At 43.9% G+C, this 27,412-nt stretch overlaps 1 protein-coding gene across 22 annotated transcripts in view; it reads right to left on the minus strand.

Moving 5' to 3' along the window:
* The window catches only part of PCBP2 (poly(rC) binding protein 2), a 21,437-nt gene extending 1,274 nt beyond the window's left edge, over positions 1-20,163 (minus strand). Inside the window, exons 1-15 of one of the 22 annotated variants that reach the window (XM_075551584.1) lie at positions 19,969-20,163; positions 17,417-17,536; positions 16,906-16,929; positions 16,776-16,808; positions 15,912-16,028; positions 14,422-14,553; positions 13,143-13,271; positions 12,117-12,203; positions 10,080-10,172; positions 8,970-9,011; positions 7,648-7,720; positions 7,080-7,118; positions 6,129-6,184; positions 4,961-5,130; positions 1,680-2,503 (exon numbers count right to left, since the gene is read on the minus strand). In XM_075551584.1, coding sequence (XP_075407699.1) covers positions 2,155-2,503; positions 4,961-5,130; positions 6,129-6,184; positions 7,080-7,118; positions 7,648-7,720; positions 8,970-9,011; positions 10,080-10,172; positions 12,117-12,203; positions 13,143-13,271; positions 14,422-14,553; positions 15,912-16,028; positions 16,776-16,808; positions 16,906-16,929; positions 17,417-17,485 — 1,413 coding nt within the window. In that variant the 5' untranslated portion in view covers positions 17,486-17,536; positions 19,969-20,163 and the 3' untranslated portion in view covers positions 1,680-2,154. Of the gene's footprint in view, positions 1-1,679; positions 2,504-4,960; positions 5,131-6,128; positions 6,185-7,079; positions 7,119-7,647; positions 7,721-8,969; positions 9,012-10,079; positions 10,173-12,116; positions 12,204-13,142; positions 13,272-14,421; positions 14,554-15,911; positions 16,029-16,775; positions 16,809-16,905; positions 16,930-17,416; positions 17,560-19,968 lie in introns of those variants that run through there. The other 21 variants (XM_075551583.1, XM_075551585.1, XM_075551586.1 and 18 more) reach the window with 21 other exon arrangements.
* Between the last annotated feature and the right edge of the window lie 7,249 nt (positions 20,164-27,412).

Here is a 27,412-nt window from a genome sequence, read left to right on the forward strand (position 1 = left end):
CACTACAGATTTGCGCGTGATCGTGTGGCCACAAGAACATGACGTTTATATCCCTTCGCAACCAAAAGTTGGCAGGAAGAGGAAACAGAGAGGTCCCCTCAGCTCAACCTGATCGACTTCATCTGAGAGATACGTCGGGAGAGGTTCCAGACCACCGCAGTAAATCAATCTTGCTAACAGTGACTCACCAAATTTTTGGCTTCTTCGCGCACACAAACGGTTTCCCTCACACTATTGTTCATTGAGTGTTTGATCACATAGTGAACAAGTATAATAAGAGAAGCGCCATCGACCCAGGCAGTCACCAGTGGTTCCTGCAGTTCAGCAAGGTGGTCGAGTCCCCAAAGCTTCAGATGGGCTCTCTATCTAGAGAAGTGGTCATTAACAGAAAGGGTTCATGGGAACGCTTTGCTAAAAAGGAAATTTAAGTACAAAAACCCAAGGTCTTGCTGAACATAGCTTTGACTTAGGAACTAAGTAAGCTTAAAAAAGTAAGCTAACACAGTAGGGTGGCATACTAGACCCAATGACCTAGGGAGGAAAAACTGCCCACAATGTGCACCAAGACTAGTGGAGATTTAGAGGGCAGAGACAGTCAATTAGAAATATGCTAAGAACTTTAGGACAGAAAGGCCCTATGGGGGTGCTCTAAGGTTTACAACTCATAATCCCAATTGAGGGGTCACAGTAACACCAAAGAACAGCTCTCTCAACCTGTGGGTCGCAACCCTTTGCAGGGTCGAGGACCCTTTCCCAGGGGTTGCCCGAGATTCACAAGAGTAGCAAAATTACAATTATGAAGTAGCAATGGAAATAATGTTATGGTTGGGGGATCACAACATGAGGAACTGTATTCAAGGGTTGTGGCATGAGGAAGATTGAGAAGCACTGCCACAGAACCTTCTGAAGTAGGAAGTGTAAGCCAAAGGGGACATGGGACACAAGGAGCATCAGAGAGGAATCTGTGCATCAAGGTCTCTAACAACCAGGGGGGAGGGCACTACTTTCCATCCTGCTGCGCGTCCTCTGGCTTTGGAGTTTTCTCCACTGTACGGAGAACTGTATGGGATAAGAGGATTACCGAGTAAAAGCAGAACATTGTAAGTTGTGCCTAATCATTCACGTGGTCTCAGAACGTTGTTTAAGGTTTTTTTATTAGTTCATCTGTGAAATGAAGGGGCTGTCCATTTTTAAGGTTCCTCAAAATCCTTGATTCTAATTCTCTCCTCCTGATAGTGACGGTGGGCGAGTGCACCCGGGGAATCATCAGAACTGACTGAGGGACTCAGAGAAGAGGTATGTGGTGTTAATTCAGAAGACTGCAGAAAGAAGCTGTCAGTACCTCCCACCATGTGTCCCGTCCCACCCCGCCCGTGTGCCCTGTAAAGAATCCAAAGTCGCTGCTCATGGGAGGAAAGCAGAAGCCTGTCATTGACACTTGGATTACTCACTACTGTTTGCAAGGGCCCTTGAGAATTCATCAAATTCTCAGGTTCTTGTCGGTCATGAAAGACACAGGCCTATGTCCGTTAGAGTACCAAGATAAATGGCTACACCATTCATTAGCACCAGATCCTAAGAAGCTAAGTTGGTTTGCGACTTTCTAGTTGAGCAGTTAGGTTAGAGATCACAGACCCGGCCCCACCCTTTCACCCTGCACAGTACACGGTGGAACTAGGTTCTTACTTGGCAACTTTATTACAGCTAAAAACACAAATTTGGCCAAGGCGGCCTGCTGATAAACCATTGAATAATATAAAACAAAATTTTTTAAGGGAAAAAAAGGGGGTGGGGTTTTAATGGATAAGTTTTTATTCATTAACACAGAGCCTAACACATTATTGTATTGCAAGGCAGAGTAAAGCTACAAAAAAGAAAAATAATAAAAGGTAACAGAATAAGAAAGAGCAAGAACTGTGGTTCTAGATAAAGAATTCAACAAGTCAGACTCTGAAACAGGCACTCAGCTCAAGTGGCCTAAACCTAAACAAGGGTCACCACACCGCTTCCCACCCTCCCGCCCCGCCCCCACCCCCACCCCAGGAGTAAAAAGGAAATGGTCACAAGCTCACATTTGTTTGGTTCTCACCAGTATTAACAAAGAAAAACAAAATGAACCAAGAAATACTTGAGGGGATGTCGCAAGATATGCAATCAGTAGGGTGAGAATCTCTGTTTCTCGCCTTTCAGTTTGTTAGTGACACAGGGCACCGCAGAGGTGGTGGTGGCGGCAGCTGAAGCCCCGGTACCCTTAGCAGCAGACACAACATTTAGAGCCAGGAGAGGGATGGGTTTCATGCCAAGCAGACTGGAGACACAAGGGGCGGTCGGAAGAGGGTTGGGGAGGCTGGAGGGTGCGTCGGAGGTCCCCGCTGTGGCGAGTGAGGGGGTGGTGGTGGAGGAGGAAGAAGAAGAAGGGGTGGAGGGTTGAGAGAGGTTGATGCTGAGGTGATCGGGGATCGTGACGGAGGCTGCCTGGGAGGAGGGTTTAGCGTTTTCTAAACTGTAACAGAGGAAAAAAGGAACAAAAAAAAGGGTGGGTGGAAGGGAAGACCACAAACGGGAAAAAGTACAGGACAAACTCCGCTTCAGTTATCAGTATGCGATTCTTGTAGCTAATTAAGGAAGCTCTAATACCAAATCGAGGCAGTGCCTGTTTTTAACCTGTACCCCCACCCTCTCGCCAGCTCCATTCCAGGGTGCGATGGCTAGCTACTACACTAAAGAGAAACCACACACCTACTTCCACATTCTCAGACACATTGACCCAGGCCCACAAGTCAGAAAGGGATTTGTTTCAGATAGAAAAGGGTATTTCATATGAAAACAGGAGAGAAAAGTCTCATCCAATCAAACGTCAATTACCCCTTTCGGTGGACAATCCCTCAGTAATCCTCATGCCCCTTTGGCATGTTAGATATAGCACACTTTCATTGTTACTTCTACAATTAATATTAAAGCTTCACACCCACAGCAAATTAAGTAATTATTAAAATGATAAAAGGCAAGAGTCCAAAATAGATCACTGGAAAGAATGTAGCATTAAAAAAAAAAACCAACCCTATAGATAACAGCCCTATAGATAAGAAACAGGCAAACTTCCTTTCTAGCAAGGGGGTGGGGTAGGGTGTGTAAATAAAAGGTTCTCTGTTTCTAGCTGTGCTAACAGGGACTTCACAGAACTAGGAAATGAGCGCAAGAATGGTTACATGTTTCATGTTTTAAACAAACAAAAGCCCAGGTCTAAGTAATGCTGTTTCTACTCTTGAGATGAAGCTCTTTAGGAATATCTTCCATCCCCAAACACCTGTCTGGCTGTCAATCAAGACCCAAGACACTTGCTGCAATCTGTGAGAACAATCCACTGCAGCAGGCAAACACCATTCCATGCTCCAGGGGTAGCTGCAATCCATAAAGGAAAGGACACAGCAAAATAATAATAATAAAAAAAGACCTGGGATTGCTACCATAAACGACTAGAAATTCTAAATCCATTACCAAATGCAGCAGGAGAAATAAACCCTTCTTGCATTAATGAAAACAATTTGCTATTTGCATTCTAACTGGGCCAAAACAAAGTTATGTACATAGCTAATCTTTGACGGCACATGAAGCTTGAGAACCATTCCTCAATAGCTAGTCAGACAATTCATGAGGATGATCTAGAAGAGTGACTCAGGTCAGGAAACTAGGCAGGGAGTTGCACTTTCTAAAATGTAGCCATTGACCCAGACCAGAGGCTTGGCAAAGTAGGTGCAGTTTGAGTATCATCTGACAATACCCAGGGCAAGCTTCCCCAAACATAGGAAGTAATTTCCAGTTTCCAACTCCTTGCTTTGTGCCACTTAGCACACCCCAATTAGAAGCAAAGAAAAAAGTTTGATTTTAAAAAGCACCTGTGCAAACCACACCATATTTTTAGGCAAGTAACTGGGAAGCCCTGTGGCTCCTGCTATCCTGGTGTGTTATATGCACACGGGCACATTCTATGCATAAAAACACAGTATTGTCACTTTCCACTAAACACTAAAGTCTCTCAAGTGGTTTCGTGGCTGCACAAAAGTGATCTGGACACAGAAAAGTCTTTTCTACCAAAAAAAGAAAAAAACTACTTTTAAGGCCCAAGTCAGAACTACCATTATAACTAGGGATAATAAAGACCACGGGATACTACAGGGTCAACATACTGTACATTCGAGTATAAGCCAACACAAATATCAGCTGAGGCACTTCACCACACAAGCTGCATTAAAAATGTGCTGGGAAACTCGGCCTATACTTGAGTATATGCGGAAAATATGTCCATGTCGATGGTCCTTTTCTTTGAATACATTCCTTTCCTTTGACCCAGAACTTGTAGCACTTCTTTTGCCTATAAGACTTCCATTAATGTCAACTAAACAACTTAAACCAGACCCTTGATGAATGAAGGGGGTGCTTACACTGACTTAAAATACAAGTAAGCGATTTAAGAATGTGACCTAAGGATAGGGGCTGAAAGCAACACATAAAAGGGGCCCTGTCCGATATTCATTAGGCTGTAAGTGCAGCAGCATTGGGAGAAGGGAAGTAAGACCTCAGCAAGGCACTTGGGGATACGATGGGGAAAACTCCAACACCCTGTCTCTCCTTTTCCGTACAAGATTGGCAATTTGCAGGAAAAACAAACAAAAAAGCAGGTGTTTGTGGGATAAATAATGGCTATTTCAAAGAAACGGCTTTACTGACACATTACTTCAAGCTTCCTGCAATCTGAATGCTTTATTCTATTACACTTAAGGCACAGAAAGGGTAGGGACATTTAAAAAGCCAACCCCCAGTACATTCTTACAAACTTTACTTGTTTCCCCACCCCCCCTGCTAAATCCCAAGGAATACTACAGTTAATATACATTGTACCTTTCCCAGTTACATATAAAGTGTTAGCAATAAAATAAAAGGGATATGATATTCCCCTTACCTGACATTGATTAGATATTGAGCCAGGCTAATGCTGGCAGCAGATCCAGTGATGGTAACCTGCCTATCAGTAGATCCTTCCACTGGGTTCGCAATTTTGATCTGCGCCCCAGACATCTGACGGATCTCATTGATTTTGGCGCCTTGACGCCCAATTATGCAGCCAATCAACTTGGAAAAGAAAAACAAGACAGCAAATTACAAATAGTTACATGGCTAGGTCCAAGCTTTCCATACCACCCATTACCCTATATCCCACAGCATCAGAACAAGGCAGTGGAAACTACTATCTGCTGACTACGCACCTCTCTTCCCAGACCTCTGAATCAGGAAGCTTTCTGTATGCCATAACCCTTACTCTGGTTTTATGTAACTACTAGGGGTCAGAGCACACTTGGGGCCAGCTGCCTTCAAGGTCTTTGTCAATTAGTCAAGCCAATTACCATATATACTCAAGTATAAGCCACCCGAATATCAGCCAAGGCACTTAATTTTACCACAAAAGCTGCATTAAACATGAACTGAAACACTCAACTTATTCATGAGTACATACGGTACTGCCCAGGCCACTTTGTACATATATGTGCCATAGAATTGTGCTCTGAAGGATTTTCAAGGCTCACGACCTTTCGTCCAGTTACCAAGCCTATCTTGTGCATTCAGACAGACAGCCTCCTAGTCAGTGGTCAAGCACGAGCACTTAGCCCGCTGCAAACAAAGCCTCCGCACCATTGGGAGGAAAGCAAGACTCTCACTGCTCAGAACAGCATCCCCATGACAGACGAAAGCCAAGCCAAGACAAAGCTAGTTAGGCAGCTAAGAGCAGATGAAGGAACAAACTACCTTCAGATTTTAGAAACACGATCCTTGGACTCATTCTGCCATGATTACTACCTTCCTATATACTGACAAGAGTTCTGGCTCATTAATTTCTAAAGCGTCCATCTTAGAATAAAGGAAAAAGCTTGTACTGTTCAAAGAAACATGTGACTTTGAACAATTCCTAAGGCTTGTGCGGCTATAAACATGAATTAATTATTCGCCATTTCAATGTTTAAGTAGTCACACGTGGCTTAGCATTCAAGGACCATTTGTGCTCAAGGCTTTAGAGAATTTTGACTCTACATAAAAAATTGTTTGGCATGAAACTTTTCAAGAGGTCCACTTACATCATTTGGAATGGTGAGTTCATGAGAAGTAGTCTGAGCAGATGCATCCAAACCTGCTAAAAGACAGAAGAGAGCAAGGAAGTTCAATGCACAGGCTACCACCCCACACTGGTCTGCAAATTTACCTAACAGAAGAAAACAAACTGGAAACCCAGCATTTGGCTGTTGGGATTCACCACTAACTTGGAAGCCTCCAGGGAGGAAAGAGGGGAAAGGGGGCGTAGAAATTATGCTGGAAAAAGGTTCTTCTGTACACTCCCCTCCAAGAGCTGACTTCATGCCATTTCCTGCAAAGCCCAGCATTTGGGGTGGAAGCAAGGGGCAGGGGGATTATGGGATCCTCCGAGAGGATCCTTCTGCACCTTCTATTCCCTCTCTGCTTAGCATTTCCTGCTGTTGTGTCCCAATTTTATCTGAGGCTCAGGAGCACCAGTGCCAGGGTAATGCCTGCTACTGGGTACCATGGACTTTTGGCACGCATGCAGCTACTTTAAATTTACCTGTATCAGATTTACAACCCCCACCTCTATCCTAAACTTGAAGGTCAGATAGAATGAAATGGCAATCAGGTGAGAGAAGTTCATTTCTCCAGATTTATTCCCTGTCTTTAACTCATTTACTTTTGGTTTTTACTTTCCAAAGAAAAAGAAAAAAAAAACCCATCAGCAAACATCCTGCCCATCTCCATGACACCTGGACTCAGCCAGGCCAAGTAGCTAACCCTCAAGCCTAGTCCTGCTCTCAGCTGTGGCTACTGGTCTCTACATTTTTTTAAAAGGGGGTTGGCCAGATCCATCAAAGGACCCTTGGGAGCACTAGGCCCACCCCTTTGCTCTCTCAGCTCCTCTCTGCCATGTGCATGTTGCTGGTATGGTTCATGGGCAGTGAAACAAGACTCCCACCAATTTATTAATATAACAGAATACTACAGATTTTTTTTTTAATCATTACCCCAATAGCCTTTCACCTCTGGAGAGCTGGATTCAATGCCTGTTAAGATACAAGTGAAAATGAGTTTGGTGGTCTCATCCTAACCCTATCGGACAAGTTATTCCTTATACAGAAAAAATTAAAAAATAAAAACCCCAAAACAAAACAAAACCAAACAAAAACAAACCAATAAACAAAAACCACTACACAATTTGGCACAAATGGATTGTCTCTACCCAGGTCTGTGAATAGCGGGAGAAGGGAAGGGGGTGCCAATCAGATTAAGGGGGCAGCAGTCAAGGTGGATAGAAGAAATATCAGCCTACCCTTTTGCCTGACAAGCATCCCCAGACCTCACCCCCAAACCTTCCAGGGCTTTAAAAATTTTTTTTTTTTTTTAGTAACTCATCCCAAATGAAAAAACACTTTAATAAACACATTACCTCCTTGGGCATAGTAGACGGGCAAGTTTAAACCAGCAGGAAGCTGGGCAACCAAGTTTGTTTTAAACAGATGTCAAGCAGAGACCTTGGGTCTGGCCTCTGCCTTGCACTACACCTTACAGAAATAAACACTGAGGTATCCATACCACTGAATCCGGTGTTGCCATGCGTCATAGGAAAATGAGACTGTTGCATTGCCAACTGGTGCAGCTTGGTCAACTGCAGGGAGGAAACAGAAGTTGGCATTAGGAGAGTAACAGAGCCAGCACTCAAGCACATTCAAATTGCAAAAATGCAGCTCTTGGTCCCCAGCATTGATGCTACTAAAACTCCAGTGAAGGGTAGAGGCGTGGCCTGAATCGCAATTCTGGGGTTGGGCAGATGAAGGGTAAGGGTTAGAAATAGAAAGTGTGCCAGGGGAGAGAATAAAGTAAGACCATTTTAGGTGTGTGAATAAAAGCAGCAGCACCCGCCCAACAACCATTCCCTTGTGGGCTACTTAAAGGTGTTTGCAGCCATTGCAACAGTTGCCCCAGGGACAAGCACAGACAGGCTAGGGAAACAAACTGTGCAGCAGTGCTAGGGAAAACAAACCATGCAGGGTTCTGTCAGTATTGGGATGAGACAAGGAGATGAGAGGGCAGGGAGACTGCAAGGAGAGATATTAAGAAAGCAAACTAGGTTTACCCACCAACCAACCCACAAAGTCCAATGAGCTTCACTAATCAGTTTAAAAATCTTCATCATTATAAAATGCCCTTGGCTGCTATCCAACAATCCCCTTACTGGTCTGCCTCATCCTGGTGCTGACCACTAACCTAAAGGCAAATTCAAGTTCCCACATCTAAAACTAAGCTCCTGAAAGGATTAGTAAGGATAAAGGAAAGTGCACAAGGAGGTGTCCTTAGTCTGAAGTCAGCACTTTTAAATATTAGTTTTTAGTGGCAAGGAATAGTTTTGAGTAGGAATTCCCAGATGCTCCACTGTATTCCTACCCTCCCCTGTATACCCCTGTATATAATAACCCCATTCCCCACTCTTCTCCAAATGTGTGTTAAATTGTCACCTCAGACGAGGAAAACACAAGGGCAATTGACCTCCCACAACCCAGGAAAGGAGAACTCCATGCAATGAGGCACACACAGTACACTCCCAATTTAAACTGCTGCCAAGAGAGCCAATGGCAGTCTACCTTTTAACAGGAAAATCTGGAGCATGGGAGACAGAAGCTAATCCCCTGTGGGATGTGGCACTTATAGGGGGCTCAAATGCCGAAAGGCAAAACTAAGTGCTACTACACAGGATTAAGGATTTGTTATGTACAATCTGAAAATACAAGGCTCACCTTGTGAGGAAAGCAATTTAACGTTTCAGCTGTTTTAAGACCCAACTCACTTCTGGCTACTTGAGAGACAATTTTGGATGGGGGAGGGAGCCTTTTGAAACAAGAAGTGAAAACAAAACTTACATCTGGCTGTGGAATGGCATACTGTCCTTGAATGGTATAGGCCTACAAAAGGAGGAAAACAGTTCCTATTAAAAACCAGTCACGGACAGCCACCCAGTGGGACTAACAACAGATTTCAACTAGCCAGGAAGCCAGAGTTGAACTAGAGAATGGGGAGGCCAGGGATTGAGGCAGCAAACAGTATCTCACAAATACAGTCAGACCCAAGTTGGTCGTCTTTCAACACTAAGATGACTATTTCCAGAAAGTCTATAAAAGGAGCCAAATTCCCTGCAATCAAAGGTAAATTATCTGTCTTAATGAAACAGAGGAATGGGATTAAACAATGCCTCAGTTGCCCAAGCCCCCCATCTTCCTCCCTGCATACAAGTTAGCCTAAGAAAGAGGTCTCGTCCCTCACCACCCCAACCCTTCTACCATTCACAGTGGCTTGAATGATCTGGTATCTGCACAAACCTGCATGGCATGTTTTAAAAATCTCCCCGTTTCCTATCTGTTTTTTCTACATTTGCCTAGTGAGCTTGAGTGTAATGGAAGCTAGGCTGGATCACTAATACTAGGGGAGCTGACCAGAGGAACACAGAAATCCCAGCGCTCCAATTCCTGCCTTCTCCCACATTCCCGCCATAAAAGGCACTTGCAGCTCCCACTATGCCCTCCTCCCCCCACACCGTAACCTCCCAAAAAGGGAGCTGAGTCTTCAGGGCAGTGGGGGGTAGGGATCAAGGAGGAAAGGAAAGGGATCAGGAAGGGAAGGAGTGGCTATTCAAGATGTGAAGCCTCTCACATCACAGTGGCCAGTACCCCCAAAGTACACCCAGGTAGGGGTAGGAGGAAGGTAAAAATGGGGTGGGAGAATGGGAAAGGGGGAAGAGGGGATTGAACCAAAAAAATAAAAACAAAAACCAAAAAAAAAATAGAGAGTTGGTGTTACCATCTGGTGGGCTACGCGGCCTGTGTGAAATGAGGTGAGGGGGGTCAGTCCAGGTCCCCGTGGACAGGTGGTGTCCACAGCACAAAAATCGCCAGCGCCACTGGCCCCCCGCGTTGGCAGTCTCAGCTGAGGCGGAAGGATTGAGTGAGCCTTGGAGACTGAACATCCCCTCTCACCTCTAGAGGTGGTCCCTCCAGGTCAGGGTTGAGGCACATGGACGGGGTGGTGTGGGGAAAGCTCGCACTGTCGCTGCCTGTGCTGTACCTGTCCTGTGGATAAATAGAGGATTTCAGTCTCCAGGGCTGTCAATCCGGCACCTTGTCACCAGCATGAAATTCACACAAAAAAAGTTGTTTATTTTTTTTTCCTTTAAAAAGGAGCTCACAACACAATTTGAAACGAGCTGTAATGGGTGAATTAAAAAAATAAAAATTAGAAAAAAAGTTACCTAGTGGCAGCTTTCACACTGCACCTTTGGGTTACTTCAACAAGAATGATGGGGTAGGGCAGCTGATGCCAACTCCTAGTCAGTGTGGGATTAAGTGGAACCCCTCCAGAGCCCACTTTTCCACAAAGGAACAAAAGACAAGTCCATCTGTGGACATTGCATGAACTGGTTCGCTTAAAAAGGCCCGTGGGCATGATCCATGGCAGAGCCACTCATGGCAGAAGCTGCAAGCTTTTAGAGGGTGGTCAACTGAATAAAGGGGAGGGAGGTGGGAAAGCAAAGGGCAAAGGGGGGGCGGGGTAGGGAAAGGAGAAAAAGGGAATTTAAGCAAGAACTGTAAACAGGTAGAGGATTTCGGCCACACAGCACTCTTTGTAATCCCAAATGGGTGTGGGAAATCCAGAAGAGCAGGAAGCTGGAGTTCCTGGGGAGGAGGGGACATGAAACCTCTCCCTGCTACACTATCTCTAACCCTTTCAGAATCCTACCACTGAGAAGCCTACAACCAAACCAAACTTGGTTACTACCAAAAGCAAGGTATCAAATTTGCTGGCCTAAGGGATGGCCGTGACTTAACTTCTAGTGAAAACTCCCAGAATTACACAGCAATGTAGATCCTCAAAACCTTCTTCAGTTTTATGCTGAGATCGACTTAAAAAGTTATGCTTTCCTTACAAATGGCTCCCAATTCAAAAGTTGAAAAGCTGTGTTTTTGTAATAGGCCACCCCAAACAGAAAAAGGCGCCTGAGCCTGGGAAGCTAACAAAGTGTCACTATTTACAAAAAACGGACCTGCCTACCTACCCTTGACATAACCAAAGCATAAAACTACAGTGGTGCTGGTCAGTTCCGCTGGCCACAATCACCTGACTGTATGATAAACCACATGCCAATGATCAAGTTTACCTGGGAGAGGAAGGAGTCGAGGCTAAGGGAGTGCTTTGGAGCGTAGTTGCAGCACCAAAGCCCAGCATGCTATTGCTGCCTCTCCCCAGCCTTCTATTCTTGCACACTGAACTCTTACCCCAGCTGATTTCAGATATGCCATGTGGGTTCAAACCAGTTGTTTATGAGGTTAAGAACCTGGGGAACGACACACTGAATTTGGGAGTGAAGGGGTAGGAGTAGGGGAGGTGAGGTGGGGGGAAGGGGAAGTTTGTAGGACTCTCAAGTTCATGGTGTCCATTTTGAGACCACCATCCAGAATCTCTTTCAGAGGTCCAGCTCACTGCTACCTTTATTCAGACCTCTAAAGATCAACCCCCACACACATTTATGGTTTGGGTGGGGACAGGGGGAGTGGTGACAATAAGTACTTCAGCCCTTTCTTCTAACCCACCACCCGTTGCCAATTCCGACTCATAGCAACCCTATAGGAAAGGGTAGAACTGCCCCACAGGGTTTTCAAGGCTGCACATCACATCTTTATGAAAGTGGACTGGCACATCTTTCTGTGGAGTGGCTCAGAGGTTCAAACTACCAACCTTTTAATTAGCAGCTGAGCCAGCCCACTTTAAATTATCAAGTAAAAAATATGTGTTCCGAGTGCCTACAAAACTTCCACAGCCTGCTAGAAATTAAATTAAGGGCATGGCATCCATAGCTTTCTCCAGTATGAAAAATAAAAAAAACTAAAAGCAAGTCAAACTATGGCCAGAGTACAGGTTTCAGCAAGCATGCAGAGTGGCCTGGTGTGGTGCTGGCAAAGTCCACATTTCAAATATAATCTTTGATTATTCTAGCCTACCAATAAGAATGTTCTTACCTGACCACCTGCAAAGATGACTGGAGAACTGGACGGCTTGGGCCGGTACGGGATGGTCACGCCCTTCGGGGGGGACTGGGAGAGAGTCAGAGGGGAAAAAAACAAAAAGAGATAAGGTTTCAAAGCTGCTTCAGCTGTGTGGCTTAAGCTCACACAGGTCAGTTAAACTAAAAAATGTGTTATTTCTACCCCCTCACCTACAAGCAGTGGTCTCTGGCCAGAATCTCATCTCAAACATCTTTAGCATATTTGCCTTTAATGTAAAATGGTTTCTGGACAACATAATCCCTTTCAAGACGGCTGCCAGCCCTGTATTAGCTTAGGCACTGTTTTTAAGTCTTATAGTAAATCTAATCAACATAAAAATCTGTTTGTTAAAAAAAAAACCTGTTTGTCCCTAGGTATACTTTTGCTGGAATTTTTGTCTGAAGAGGAACAACAACAAAAAATCAAAACAGAAAATAAAGGACCATCTTAAAGATAACGGTCTTATTAATTGATTAAATCCCTAATTAAAGTTTTTCTAACCCTTGAAAATTCTACTTTCTCCAACATGGAAGCAACTAAAAAGGAAACCAAACACCTTCATTTCCCCTATTCTTAAGTCACTTAGAAATAACAGTATGACCACACTTCTCTAGTGTAGATATCACTATGATTTGGAAAATAGTTATTTCTAATTACCAAAATCAAAATTTAAGAATATGTCAGCAATCCTTGACACCAAAAGATTATAATCCTAGAAGGTAATTTTACTCTCAGGTACACCTTTTGTCCAACAAGTGCATCCTGCCCTATCAAACTGCCAAGAATTAACTGTGACCCAAAAGGTCACTGTTGCTTAGCAGTTCTATTTTTGATCACAAGCATAAAAAGTCAAAGCTGGAGAAAACATAAACTTGGAAAACCTTCCCTACCTCTCCTGGTTTCTAACAGCGTCACTAATTCTACTCTGACTATACGTAAATCAGTCCCACTCCCCAGAATTCCCAACCACCAGTTCTCAGCATGAGCCTGAAGGCTTACCTCCAACATGACCACGCAGATCTGTTTGACACACTCAATGATGGATTGTGGAATGCCAGCAATAGTGATGGCCCGCTCAGTTGAGTTGGGAAGCATATCTCCAGCCACCTGGACCTGAGCCCCTGTACTCTGGGCGTAAAGAAGGAATTCACAATCAGACAAAAAGAGCTCATGCTCTTTCAATCCCTCCCAACTGCAGTTTTAGTCTAAAGTTCAGTAGCTATTTACCCCATTCCTATCCCCCCCCCCATTCCTATTATTCCCTATTCCAGATAGAACTATTTAATTGGTTAAAAATAAATTAGCCTCTGAGTGCCAAGAATAAACCTAAATTTAACTGGATCAAAAAAGGAACCTTCTAGATAACTTCCTGAGCTAATAATAGCTTCTAGGGTCAAACATTACACCCACATATACCACTCACCTTTCATACTCTTACTGAACAAAATTTTACATCCAGCCTGTTTTAAGTACCAGGCTCAGAATACATCAATGATCAAACCTTAAGATCCCCACTCTGGAGGCTCATACAATATACTCCCCAAACACAAGTTCGTTATCCTTCTAGTTTCATACCAATACCCAACACATAAAACAGTAGCTTCCATAATTCACTGTAACTTCAATCGCCTCTATGGGAACAGCATTACAACTACCGCAATGTGCCTTTGTGTTTTGCTTTTTATGGCTTAGAAATTTGGCCAACAAAAGCTGTTCATATCTATCAAACTAGACGATGTAGAAACGAAAAAACTATATAGCCCATGTTACCCAAGCATTTTTAGAAAATGGCAACTAGCTGTAAATTAGAAAGTATAACTTTTTCACATTGAGTTACTGTTCAACTCTATTAGCTATAAAATAACATGGATTAACCCATTGGCATCGGGTTAATCTGACTCATAGATCCTGAGCAGGTGACCAAGGTTCCTGAGGCTGTACATTTTCACAGGAGCAGGCAGCCCAATCTCTCTCCCTTAACTGAAGTGAGTTTGTGCTGCCAAGCTTGTGGTTGGTTAGCAGCCCAACACTTACCAACAGCCTATCAGGGCTCCTTAAATATATGGACAGCAACTGCATTGATTTCACTTCCAATCTGATCAAAATCTAATCCTTATGGCTTTAATTTTTTAAACACTTTAACCTCAAAGGCAAACTTTTCCTAGCTATCCTTACCAACAGCTAACAGGCAGTCACTTTTAAATAATTAGTCCACATTTCTAAAATTACAAAATTGTAATGACATTTCTAAAATTCTCAAATAACAAAAATTACCAACCTCTCGAATTTCTTTGATTTTGCAACCACCTTTCCCAATGAGAGAGCCACACTGACTCGCAGGGACCACCAGCCTCAGGGTGACTGGGGGCCTACTCGCAGCTGTGCTATTTGTCATAGAACTGCTGATGTCCTATACAAGGAAGAAAGTTAAACCAGAAGGATCAAGTTTCAACAGATTCCTAGCTATCCATACTGCCATGCAAGAACCAGTCACCTTAACCTTATAAAGAAATTGAAATGTGCAAACACAGTCCCCTCCACCCAAAAATTACTATTCTCAAGTGAAGATAAAAACGCCTCAGGATTTTATTTCACCCCAAGAGTACTTATGTCTTTGTAGGGAAAAACTTATTATTTTAGAAATTACAGACTGGGCAAAGGAAAACAATATTGAAGTGAAAATTAAGGACTAAGAGAAATGTGAAATAACAATGTCAAATCAAGTCATCAATTTTGTCTTCTGGCTAAGATATTGAAAAAACTAGAAAGATTACAGTCTTCACCAGGGTCTCAACTGTGCCAATATTACTATTATAAAGCTAGTGAAATTATGGTTTAGAGCACTGGCCTCAATCGCTATGTAAAAAGCAGTGTATCTAGAAGACTGCAAAGGATGTAAAACCAATCTTTGCCCTTATAATCTGCTGTATCCAAAGAGCCAGCCTTCATTAAACATCATTCGCTTCTCAGCCTACTGTCCATGTAGGAGCCACACCTTCCCCACCCCACCTTAAATTCAAGGATAGATTTCTTACTTGGTTAGAGAATCAATTTTTCTAATTAAAAATATATATTTTTAGACTCAGCTCTAGCCTAACAGAGTATTGCTGATCAAAAATAAAAGATTTTTGATCCAACAAGGATAAGATTTCTGGCACTGTAGGTCCAACCGCTCTTCCCAGCGTTGTTTGGTGTTGATTTCAAGTGCTGTGTGGGGAAAGGGGGCGGGGCTGAGGACAAGACCCAGGTCAATGAGTGTTCAGCCAGGTTGTTGCTGGAAAAAACTTTCCTTCTTCCTAAGACTCCCTCTGGTATGAATATTTCATTTCAGATAACCCAGAAAACAGACATATCTCCCCAGAAACGACCTTTAAAAAAAAAATTACTGCACCACGTGTTGGGAGATACTCACATTTAAAGTATATGAGTATTTATTAGGGGCCTGAGAAAGTTTACTCGACTTAAGGGGCAGTAAAAATGACTAAAGCATGGATGATCTACATAAAAACATGTGCCTGAGAAATAAAAATAAATGTGCTGGTGTATCATTCAAGTAATTCCCCACTGATCCCCTAGAAACAGTTTAGCAATATTATCTGTTTCATTGTTCAAGTGATTTTTAATATTACAAATAGGATACTGAGACGGAGTAGAGGACCCCACACTTAACAGATTTTTATAATCCAGTCTGTCCCTAAATTTTGAAAGCCTTTAAAAGAACAAAACCAAGCACTTTGGAATGCAGACCAAAAGGAAACGAGAACAAACCTCTTCCAGTTTGTCAATGATCATAGCAAAGGCTTTAAAGATGGCATTAGTGGGTCCAGCCAAAGTTATAATTCTCTCAGGACAATTTCCTTCTGAGATGTTGATACGTGCACCACTCTAAAGAAATAGAACCAAAATAAGTTAATCAGAAAGTGCATTTTTACCACCACTACCACCAAGTTGACTGTGACTCAGCAACCCCACTGGACAGTTTCCAAGTTACTACATCTCTCAGAAAGTGTCTGTGCCACTGTTCCAGCTCAGGATTCAAACCTCCCACCTTTCAGGTACCAGCTGAGAGATTTAACCACTGTGTTATAGATTCTGTGAGCTAGACATTATACTGACAATTCTGGCACATAGCAAAACAATCATTTGAGACTGAATCTGCCTTCTTTTCTCCTGGTGGAGCAGCTGGTGCCTTTGAACTGTTGACCTGTAGGTTAACAGCCCAATGCTTATCATATTAGCACCACCAGCTCCTTGCAAGCTACCTACCATACATACTCAAGTATAAGCTGAGTTTTTCAGCACATTTTTGGTGGTAAAATTAGGTGTTTCAGCTGATACTTGGGTTGGCTTATATTCGGGTATATATGGTAATGCCTTCTAAATAAAAAGAGCAAAGGGCTAACTACATAATTCTGATACAAGGCAAAGTCACCATCACTTCAGTCTACAGCAGATACTTTGCCTGAAGAATCCTGAAATTTGCCAGAACATTCCAAAGCATATTATGTATCACTACAGATAAACCAGAAATACATCTTTGCCTTCTGTGGCGATATTTCTTTCTAATCTCATTCTATTTCTTTTCCAGTTCTTAACTTCCCATGGTTAACTATCCCAGAACCCCAAACTCACCTCTTCCCGCATCTTCTTAACAGATTCTCCTTTCTGTAAGAGAAAAGTCAAGTGTGAGCTCCATCATCCAATTGCTATCTCAACCAAGAATGACTAAATAGTAATGAGAGTGGAAGTGAAATTGTCATACCTTTCCGATGATACTGCCAACTTCCTGCAATGAAGAAACTAGTGTCAACAGTGTGAATAAGAGAACACTCAGGAGAAAGGTTAACAAAGATACGAAATCTTACTGTCCAACTAACCAATTATTGCTTCCTATGCTAAACAAAGTAATGGAAAGATTTTACTATGTAGGAACTTAATGTTTTAATAATATGAAACATTTTGCCCTCATTAAAGTTTTCTATAACTGGACAGGGCTATCACAGGTCCAATTTATCAACATATTTCGGCAAGCCCCTCTTCCAAGAGAGAATTCTTTAACATCTAGCTTCTAGCTACATTGTCTACTCAGTGGAGCTTCCTAATACAGCCGATCCATTTTCCCACTGCATTCGCATCTATTAGGCTAGAGAAGAGTGCTAAAGCCAGACATCCCACAGCGCTAATCTGATGAGCTCCAACATGCGTGCCCTCTCTTTCCTGGCCCCTCCCCTAGCAGTTACTATGACCCAATTTCCCAAGCAGCTGGTGCATACCTTTCCATGCATAAGTAGCCGGATGGTGAGAGTGACATTTAATCCACCTTCAATCACACCGGTGTCCATGTCGAGCAGTGTTCTGGGGAGCTGGACTTTGAGTGGTCAAGTCTTTGGTCACTGGTGGGGGTGAAAGCCAAAAACTGAAATAAAAACATGACCAAGAATCAGAAGAAGAAAAACAAAACCCAGCAGGAACTATTTCCCAAGGTTATTTTCACCATTATGGCTTTCTAGTTGATTCTTTTTCTTTAAATATCCACTTATCAGATAGCAGTCTGCACACATCCATCACAACCATACAATGATCCACATTTGCAGCTCAGGTTCTGTAACAGAGCATGGAAGCAGACTCTCAGGTCTGCTCTCATTAGAGGTAGGGTTTCGCTGACTCTCAGCAAGAGGAAGGTTCCTTCAATTGGCAACTGTTCTAAAGGAACTGCTGAACATGCACCAGTTGTCCTTCAGAATAAACCCTAACAGGATACAGAAACACCTGGAAATCATGAGGCAGTTCTCAATCTGCTCCCTGTTCTCAGTGGCAGCAGTTTCTAGGTGAAGAGACTAAGATGGGTGGCACAAGTTTTAAATTTCTACATTGAAAGATGGCATCAAATGGCATTCAAAGACGGAGTCAACGACCCTACTAAAAAAGGTACAACTATTCCAAAATGCTTCCAATGTAAATGAAGTTCCACATTCTCCTTTGGGAAATGATTCTCCCAATCCAACTTGAAAATTACACAGGTTTGAAAAAATTTCTTTGCTTCTGTTTTCACTAAATTTGAATAAATCCTAATTTTTTTATCCCCCCAAAAAAACCAAAATTTCTGCTAACATTTTGCAGCAATGGTAGTAATAATGTGCCTTCCGCACCTGTCTGCCAAGATAATTTATGCTCACAACATTCCTGTTGTGGAGTATCTGGATGTGTGTCAAAAACAGGTTGTGGCTTTAGACAAACCTTTACTTTCAATACTTCCTCTTCAGGTTCTAAAGGAGGGTCCCCAAATTGTTAGCTTTCTTCAATAACATCCTCAGCACCCATCCTTTCAAAAAAAATCACTGTCAAAAACCTCTCCCTTCACAAAACCAACCAAACTCTGGAGTTGATTTCAAATTTTAACTCCCCTATAGGAGCGAGGGTGCGGAGGGTATCCCAAGGGTTCCAATGCTATAAAATTATGGAATCAAACAGCTACATTGGTGGGTCCCACTGTGGACCAGCTGATTAGCAACTACACTATAACCACTGTGTGCCACCAGAGGCCCATTTGCAAAACCAGCCACCTTTATAAATCGTGTTCTAAAATGCAAAGCTCATAAAGTTTTAAGTGTGTGCACCGTTCTGATTATGGTCAACTGTCCCTCTTCTACCACTGCCATAAGCACACAAAAGGTGTGTGTGTGTGTGTGTGTGTGTGTTGGGGGGGGGGGAGGCGAGGCCTTGCATATCCAAAGCATTTCATTGCTCCAATTCCAAAACATAATTAAGTTTAGCTGGCAAAATCCCACAATTCAGTACTTTCCTCTCACAAAAATAAAGTGCTTGGTGATAAAACATTACGTCTATAAGAATTTTCCTTTTGAAAATGAAATACGATGCAAACCGGGTTTAATTCCTTATGCCCACTCAAAATGTTATAGGAAAGCACTTCCCAAATTATCAGTAACATGCTCAAGTTCGAAGGAGAAAGAACCTGGAAACCCATCTGCGCCCATTTCTGAAGAATTAAGGTACAAAGATGCATTTCTAAGTCCCAAATCATCCAAATAATCCATGAAACCCCTGCCGTAATTTTCTCCCGACTACATCACCAAAAATGAGCCCAATCCCAGCAATCCAGCTGCTAATCCTGCAGTCCATTACCCCTTCTCCTATAAATAGCTCGGTCTGGGTCTATATCGGCAGGCATTTTGGAATTTCAAAATTCGTTACCCCGAGACAACGTCCGGAGTAACTCGGTAACTGGGAGCCCGTCTACCCTTTCTTTTACCTCGCAGCCCTCCCCTCCCCTCGGTCATCCAGGCATTTTCCACTAAAAAAAAAAAAAAAAAAAAGTCCCCCCCTCCCCCGTCTAGGAAAGAGGGGGAGAAAAATAAACGGTTCGGTCAGGGGGGGGCGCTGCGATCCAGGGGGAGGGGCCGGTCTAGCAGCGCCTCCTCGTGTGGCTGCGCCAGCGCCTGACCCCCGCGGGGAGCCGCGCTCACCCGCCCGGCCAGCAAGCCGGCCATCGCCTCCCCCCACCCCCCTCAACCAACAAATCCACCGCCGCCCCCCCTACCGCGCGCGCGCCCTCCTTGACTCCTGCGCAGCCGCCACCGGGAAAAGGCGGGGGGAGGGGGAATATAGGCCTCACGCGAGGCCTACTAGGCCGCGTTGGAGCCAGGGCCTCGCGTGAATGGCCAGCCAGGCAAAGTGAGGGAGTAGGCGCTAACGCGGGGCTACGCGAGGCCGGGGCTCGAGATGAGGGCTGGAGTCCGCGAAGAAAGACAACAAGAGGCAAAATAGAAGTTACAGCTGGGGTGGGAAGGATGATTTTTAAGCTTACCTGCAGGCGCGAGGCGACTGAGGGGGAAAAGGGGAGCGGGCGGGAAGGGGAAGGGCGGGAGGCCGGGGGCGGAACAATAGGGGCGGGCGGGAAGGCGAGGGGGGCCCTGCGGGCGGGCGGAGGAGGAAGGGGGGGGTGGAGGAGGAGGAGGAGGAAGGGGGAAAGAGACCCCGGGGCGGGTGGAGGGCGGCGGAGGGCGGGCGGGCGGGCGGAGGGCGGGCGGGCGGGAGAGGGCGCAGGCGGCGGCTGCTCCGGCTGCTGCCTCTGCTGGTCTGGGAGGGGGACGGGGCGGAGCGGCCCGCTTTCAACCCCGCGCACCCTCCGACCCCGGAAGCGCTAACCGCCCGAGGGCCAGCGAGGCGACTGCGTCCTCCAAACCTTTCCCACGCAATGCAAACGGCCTCCCTGCAGCCTAGAGCGCCTCCGTGGACAGGTTCGACACTAACGAGACAACTGGCAGTAGACAGTGTGGTTTAAGCTAGAGCGACTGCGTGCAGGCGTGGAGGAAACGACTGCCTCCTGGCGGAGTGGTTGGAAAGTTCATGTCCAAGCGCGGAGAAAGGTAGCCGTTGCCAAGGGGAGAAGGGCAGAAGAAAAAGGTATGGGTGGGGAGAAATGTTAAGATAGGAAAACAAAAAGTACATTATGGATTACTATTTACACCAACTCCTTATTCTGTAAATAGGTTAAAAAAAAGGAAAGAAAACTACTGACTCCCTCCCCATTTTAGGAAGAACTCTATGTAGTTCATCTACAGTTGCGAAAGAAAGCTTCTTTTAAGAGTTCCAATCAATCTAGAGGAAAAAAAGAATGAGAAAACCACTATTCTGCATCCCAGAATGAAACAATTCATTTAGGAGAGGACCAAGGGGAAGTTCATCGTTAAAGAACAAGATGCTACATGCTGCCAAATATTATTTGCAAGTCACATGATGAAAATCAAGTTTTCAGATGGACCATCTTACCAAATGATCAAATTTTGCTATATGTTGAAATCAACCAGACATCAGTGGGATTGCTTTTTTAATAATAGGGCAACTTTGACATTGTGTGGTCCTTGAAGAGAACAGAAATATATAGCATCATCTATTAAGTATTCTCGCCAAAAGAACCTTCATTTAGATCTAATTTCCTATTGTGGGAAATAAAGAGCATAAATGAACAAGTTAAACGCCACCACCCTATAAGAAAATCAGCAAATCCAGAAAGTGGTACATTCTACTAGTCTGATCTCTTAAGAGATGCCAGATAGGAGAAATTTAAAGAGTATGCCAAACAATACTGCATTATATGGATTTTATATGTACTACATGCCCATTAAAAATAGCCATGTAAGTGATTTGGGGGATAATTGAGGAAATTCAAATGCTAACTAAATATTAGATTATATTAGGAAGCATATTTGATTTTGTTTGATGATTTTTTGGGGTTATGTAGAAGTGCCTCTTAGGATGTGCTTTATAAAATATTTAGTAATGAAGAATAATGATGTATATAATGTATAACCCTTTCAAATGGTTCAGACGGCTAGATCGATAAAACAAAAAATGGCAAAGAGTTAACATTTGTTATGGGAAACAGACGGATTTCTCCCAAGTTGTCTCCCCCAAATATATGCCAAACTTAGCTGCTTGCGAATGACTATGCACTTGGAGGTCATCAGGAGTAGATCAGGGGTCATTCTCTCTAAGGGTTATCAGCCATCTAGCAAGCAGATACCACTGCTTATCCCACAACAAATATGGCCCACTCCGTTCTGATAAGGATAGTAGTTGTCTGTTTTCTTGTAGGAGATCCCAGAGAAGTCAAACCTGTCCAAGCATGACCAAGACTAGGCTGCCATCATGAATCTAGGGTCTGCCCATCTTGTCACATGAATACCCCTAGACCTTCCCATTCTTATGGGCACACCCCTAGCTCATCCCCTTCCTGTTACACTTATGACTATCAAAACATCCCCTTCCTACCATGTGTATGCCTATTGTACTACCCTTCCTGTGACATGTGGTGACCTGTAATCATGTCCCCGCCTAATGAGATATAACCCTTAGTTAGCAATAAAGTTGGGGCTCTCCTGCTCTCACTCCTGAGGCTCTCTCCTGCTCTCGTGGCCGGGCTCCCCCCACAAGGACCACCAAGCGGGGCTGAGGTGAGCATGCGACTATGAATGGTGTCTGACTCCATTATTTCAATCTCTCCCCTACCTCTCACGCTCTCTATGACTTTACTATCATCTTTACTTAGTATCGCTGTACAATTGCACCTACCGGACCTGTGATGATTTGTGGGGGACCCCCCTTCTCCCCACAATTTGTATGGTTTAGTATATGGGTAATATACTCTTCTTTTATTCTTTTAAACTTTTTAAATAATTTTCATAATAAAGATTGGGGAAAATAAGTGGAATGGAACAGGATCAGCCAAATGACTGGAGTTAGGTGATGGGAAAATGAATGTGTTTTTTAAAAATCTTTCTCTACCCTTCTTATATCTGTAAATTTCCTCATTAAAAAGTTGGGTTTTGTTGTTTTTTTTTTCAAATCCAGAGAACACGGACAGGGAGTAAAACAAATAAGAGGTCAATTGTAAGAAATAGCAAATACAGGGTTATTATTGAAACATCTTCAAGGCCTTTGGGCCTTAGTATCAACCACATTCTATCGGGCAGTTTCCATTCAGCACAGTCAAATGAAGGGGGTAGCTGTCTGAAGTGGAAGATGGAGCTTGGAAACCCCGGTGCCCTCTGCCCACCCCTAAGTGAGGAGGGAATAGAAGGACCACCGAATAGAAGTCCATCACTTGGTAAAGGCAAGAGACAGACCCAGTGCTGCGAGAGGAACGGCAGCAGGACAATGTCAGGACAGCCAGAAATGGCAAACTAGGGAGGCAAGCTTATCGTGAAGGCCCATTTTTCCTCAAGATTTTACAGTTGAGTCACTTTATTCTCCTGGAGCTCTGAGAGCTGCAGTGGAGATATGTGGATCATTTCTAATGTGAGGGGCAAAACAAAGTTCAAGTTAAACTCACAGACTCCAGCACTAGTGTTCAGTGTCTACAGCCTCCAATCCATGGGCAGTGTTAGCAGTGCTATGAAGGAATTCTGAGCTAAAGCAAGTGATGACAGGCAAACAAGGAGTCAGAAGAAAAGGAGGATATGGGGTGCAGGAGGGCAAGAATGTGATGAGAGCAGGAAGTTCTAGTTGAAATTCAGACTCTGCCAGTTGAGTATGGGTTAAGGACTGGGCTGCTAACTACAAGGTTGGCAGTTCAAACTCACTCTACGTGAGAAAGATGAGGCTAGCTGCTACTTTAACAATAGTCCCAGGACTACTAGAGAGGAGCTCTGCGGTGTCTTATAAGGTCACTCTGCATCAGGATTGACAACAGCAGAAAACAGGCGAGCAATTTATTTAACCTATCTTTATAGCCTGTTTTCTACCTTCGAGATTTATTTAAGAATTGGGGGGGGGGGATTGGGTTAATGTACATACCAGTAGAGCATAATCAAAACTGATTTTAATTTCCCTCATTCTTCACTACAAAGAGATTTGGTTTATCTCATTCACACCTTGGGAAGAGAGGAAACTTTAATACATTTCCCCACTGATAAAAATGCACTCACATTTGGTTATGATAGATGAGTTTATAAAGCTCTGATATATTAGTGTCACGGGCAGGGGATGGAGGAGCGGGGAATCTTTTACTTCCCACGAAAAGCAAACTGAAATTATCAACCTCCTCTAACTCAGGTGGCTTGTACTGGCACCTGGTCAACCATCACAGCCAGTTGTAAAAACAAAGGCTGGATTCATGGAAGAGCAAGCAATACTAGGTAATTTTATAAATTGGAAAAGCTAGTGAACAGAGTGACTTGCCTACAGCCACAGAGCAACCTGATACAGAAAGAAAATCAAGTGCTCTCCTTTATGTGTCGTTCCCATAGCTAAAACGTCGGCTTATAGTTTGCATCTCATGGATTTCCAAATTGTGTGGAAATCTTATTCTACTGAGTCTCTGGGAAGAGAGTGACATAAGCCCAGATTCTATCTTAGACCCAAACTGGTGAAAACGTAAGATACAAACATTGGAGAAGTCCATCTTACTTACACGGATGCAGAAAACCAGGTGTGCAAACCCAAGGCTTCCGGCTGCCAGGCAAGGAAGGGCGTGAGGTGAACCCTACGCCCATAGCAAGACAACAGAGAGTTGAAAAAAACTGTGACTGGAATCCGGGACCAATTTTTAAAGGAATAACCACCACTTAGGGCCAGAATTCCTGCCTTTGGGAATGTGGGTGGACTCCACTGTTGCCAGTCTCCAGCGTAAAATCTGAATGGTTGGGGGACTGTTTCTAATATTTACCACATTGAGTGGGTCCTCCTAAAGAAAAGCACTTCAGAGCATTTCAGAAAACTCGTGGAAAAAAAGGAAGGAAAAAATGATGGAATTTCCCACCACTTGTTAAAGCTCTCTCATTCAAGAGCCAGATAGTCTAGGCACACAGTTTTCCAACCTCTGGCAAAACGTGTCTGAAGATGGACGTTCCTTGGCAATTGGTACCGTATGGTGAATGGTGTTGAGAGAATGCTTTCTATTGACAGCAAACTAATTCCAAAATAACTCACTGCCATGGAGCCAGTGCCCACTCAGAATGAGCCCCCTGTGGGCTTCGGACAATGTAGCTGTTCACAGGTATAGCAAGCCATCTTCCCACAGAGCTGCTAGCGGCTTTGAACTGCCAGGCAACCCAGAATCTATAACAGATGGTTGAAAAGAGCGCCTCTAGGGGCAGAAGTAGGGCAGCAGGGACAGTGTGAGGTAAAAATTAAAAGGCAGGGCTTGATTGTGAACATGATAGCTCTGGAAGGTGGAATCTGGTTGCTTTGAGAGAGGACGCTGGAAATCTGAGATAAGGGAACTTTACTTTTTACTGAATGTCCCATTAAAAATGCTCTCATTTTACACCAAGTACTACTACTAAGTTTTAGAGAATATACTTTGAGAAACAATGGTACAAACAAAAGGTGCGTGCCAAGGAATCCTGATAGCATTGGGCTGCTAACCACACAGTGGGCAGTTTGAAACCAGCAACTGCTCCTGAGAATAAGGTGAGGTCTTCTACTCCGGGAAAGACTTACAATCTCAGAAACCCACAGAGACAGTTCTAATCTGTCCTATAGGGCAGTTATGAATCAGCATCGACTCGATGGCAGTTTTTTAGTTAGCATATGGCTCTGAAATGCCAGAAAGGGGAGACCTGGGCTCTCTGTGGTTGTGAGTGGGGAGCAAGCGAGGTTCTCTTGATTTTTATTTTTCCTATTGCTAGTGTTAGGTTGCTAACCACAAGGTCAGAAATTCAAGACCACCAGCTGTAACATGGATGAACGAGCAGGCTTTCTACTCCCATGAAGATTTAGTCTGAGAATCATAATGGCAACAAATATACCAATGTATTTGACACACAGATGTACGTATGGACTGTGATAAGAGTTGTACACGTCCCCAATAAAATGATTTTTTAAAAATAGAAAAACTAACTAAAGTGGTCAAAAACAAACATAAAACCAGAACATTAACAATTAATATTTCCATGCATTGTCAAGATTGTAACCAATATCACTAACAACTTGGGTAGAAGTTGTTGCATGGGAACCTAAGCTGCTGTGTAACCCTATACCAACTATATTTTATTTAAAACAGATTTACAAAAAAAAACAAACAGATTTATACTCTCAGAAACACACAGGGGCAGGTCTACTTTGTCCTGAGTTAGACTTGATTGAATGGCACTGGGTCTGGGCTCCTTCTCCAGTGTCTCATTTACTTCAGAGTTTGCCAACAGTTCTCTTCACCTCATAATCACGCCCTGCCCCCACCTGTCTTGTCTCAGAGAAAAGGTGAGCTAATGAAGACAGAATGGGAGAAGGGGGCAAAGTAGAATGCTAAATGTGAGACTAGAAAAGCAGGCCTTGGATTTGCTAAAAAAAAGAAGCTAGCTGTGAAATACAGGAAGCCCTCAAGCATTTCCTCCCGCCCCTCAAGCATTTCCTCCCGCCCCCCTCAAGCTGCAGGTACATGATGACCAACCAACCCACCGCCGCCTCTGTTCTTCAGACTCCACAGCCAGTGCCCAAGCCTGTGGACTGCACCTCTCACCCCATCCGCCCCACCTCCAGCGCCAGCGCCTGCTCTCCGGCTCTCCGTGCTAATGGAGGCGATTCAGAGGCCCCTGTACCTGCCTTCACCTTTCTCACAGCGCGAGGCCTTTGGAAAGCTGCTCTCCACCAGCAATCCATTAGGTTGAGCACAAACTCAAGGATAGAGTCAAGTCCTGAAGAACTTCCGACCATGACTAACTCTTCATACTTCATTTTTCCTCATCTGCACAAGAATTGCTCTCAAGATTACACAAGTTGTAAATATAAAAGCATTCTGTGCCTGAGAAAGACAAGGGTTTCTGGTCCTGTGAAGATGTACAGCCTCAGAGACCCCAAAGGGGCAATTCAAATCTGTCTGAATCAGAACTGGTCAATGGCAGTGAGTTTGAGAAAAGTCCAGGGCAGGACTAGCTCATTTTCCCCAGGGGCTAGTATAGCTTTCTCTGTATATTCGGTGGTCCTTTTTACTGTGGTATTAGTTACACAAGTCTGTCTACTCCAATCCATCTCCCAGCTCAGAATAGACGGGGACTATCCAGAACACAGTTCAATAACCATTTCCCAGAGACTCAGTCATCCCAGCTGTAATTCTCAAACATGCCAGGTTGCTAGATGACTCTGCCCAAGTGCATCAGCCCTTTCCTACTTTTTTGTCTTGGTCAATCCATTCTTCCTTCCTTCCTCTTTTCTACTCATACCTTCTCAAAGCCCAAGGGTTTGTTCAACTGTCACTTCTTTTGACAGGTCGTTTGTGACCCCTTTCTCAAATCCCACTGAGAATTACTTCTATGTCTGTGTCTCCTGGCATTTTGTGGCATGCCTCTTTCCTAGGCAGGGAACAGCTACTCTGTCCTATAGGGTCACTGAGTTGGAATCACCTCAGTAGCAGTGGGTTGTTTTCCTGTGCGTTTTCAATCTTGACTAATTTCTGTTGGCTGTCAATTCCCTCTATTGGACATAGCTTTGAGAATAAAATCATCCAGTTCCTTAAACTACTGATATGTAGCGCTCCATCCACAAAAGTTTTATTCAATAGATTTGGACTTCAGCCACAAATTACTCGCGATGCCTATTAGGTGCCAAGGTTGAGGATGTTAGAAGGATATGCTCAAGGCCCCTGTCCATTCATCAGACGCAGTGCACAAAGCCTGCTCCTCTAAGCCTGAGCCAAGTAGGCTCTTTGAAGCAGACATTGTTCATGACCATAAAACTGGAGTACTCTTACAAGCTAGCAAAATAGTAGAATGTACTATGCCCAGCCAATATAATGGCACAGGTGAACAGGG

Source organism: Tenrec ecaudatus, chromosome 6 (genome assembly GCF_050624435.1).
Source record: "Tenrec ecaudatus isolate mTenEca1 chromosome 6, mTenEca1.hap1, whole genome shotgun sequence".
In the NCBI taxonomy this organism is placed as follows: Eukaryota; Metazoa; Chordata; class Mammalia; order Afrosoricida; family Tenrecidae; genus Tenrec; species Tenrec ecaudatus.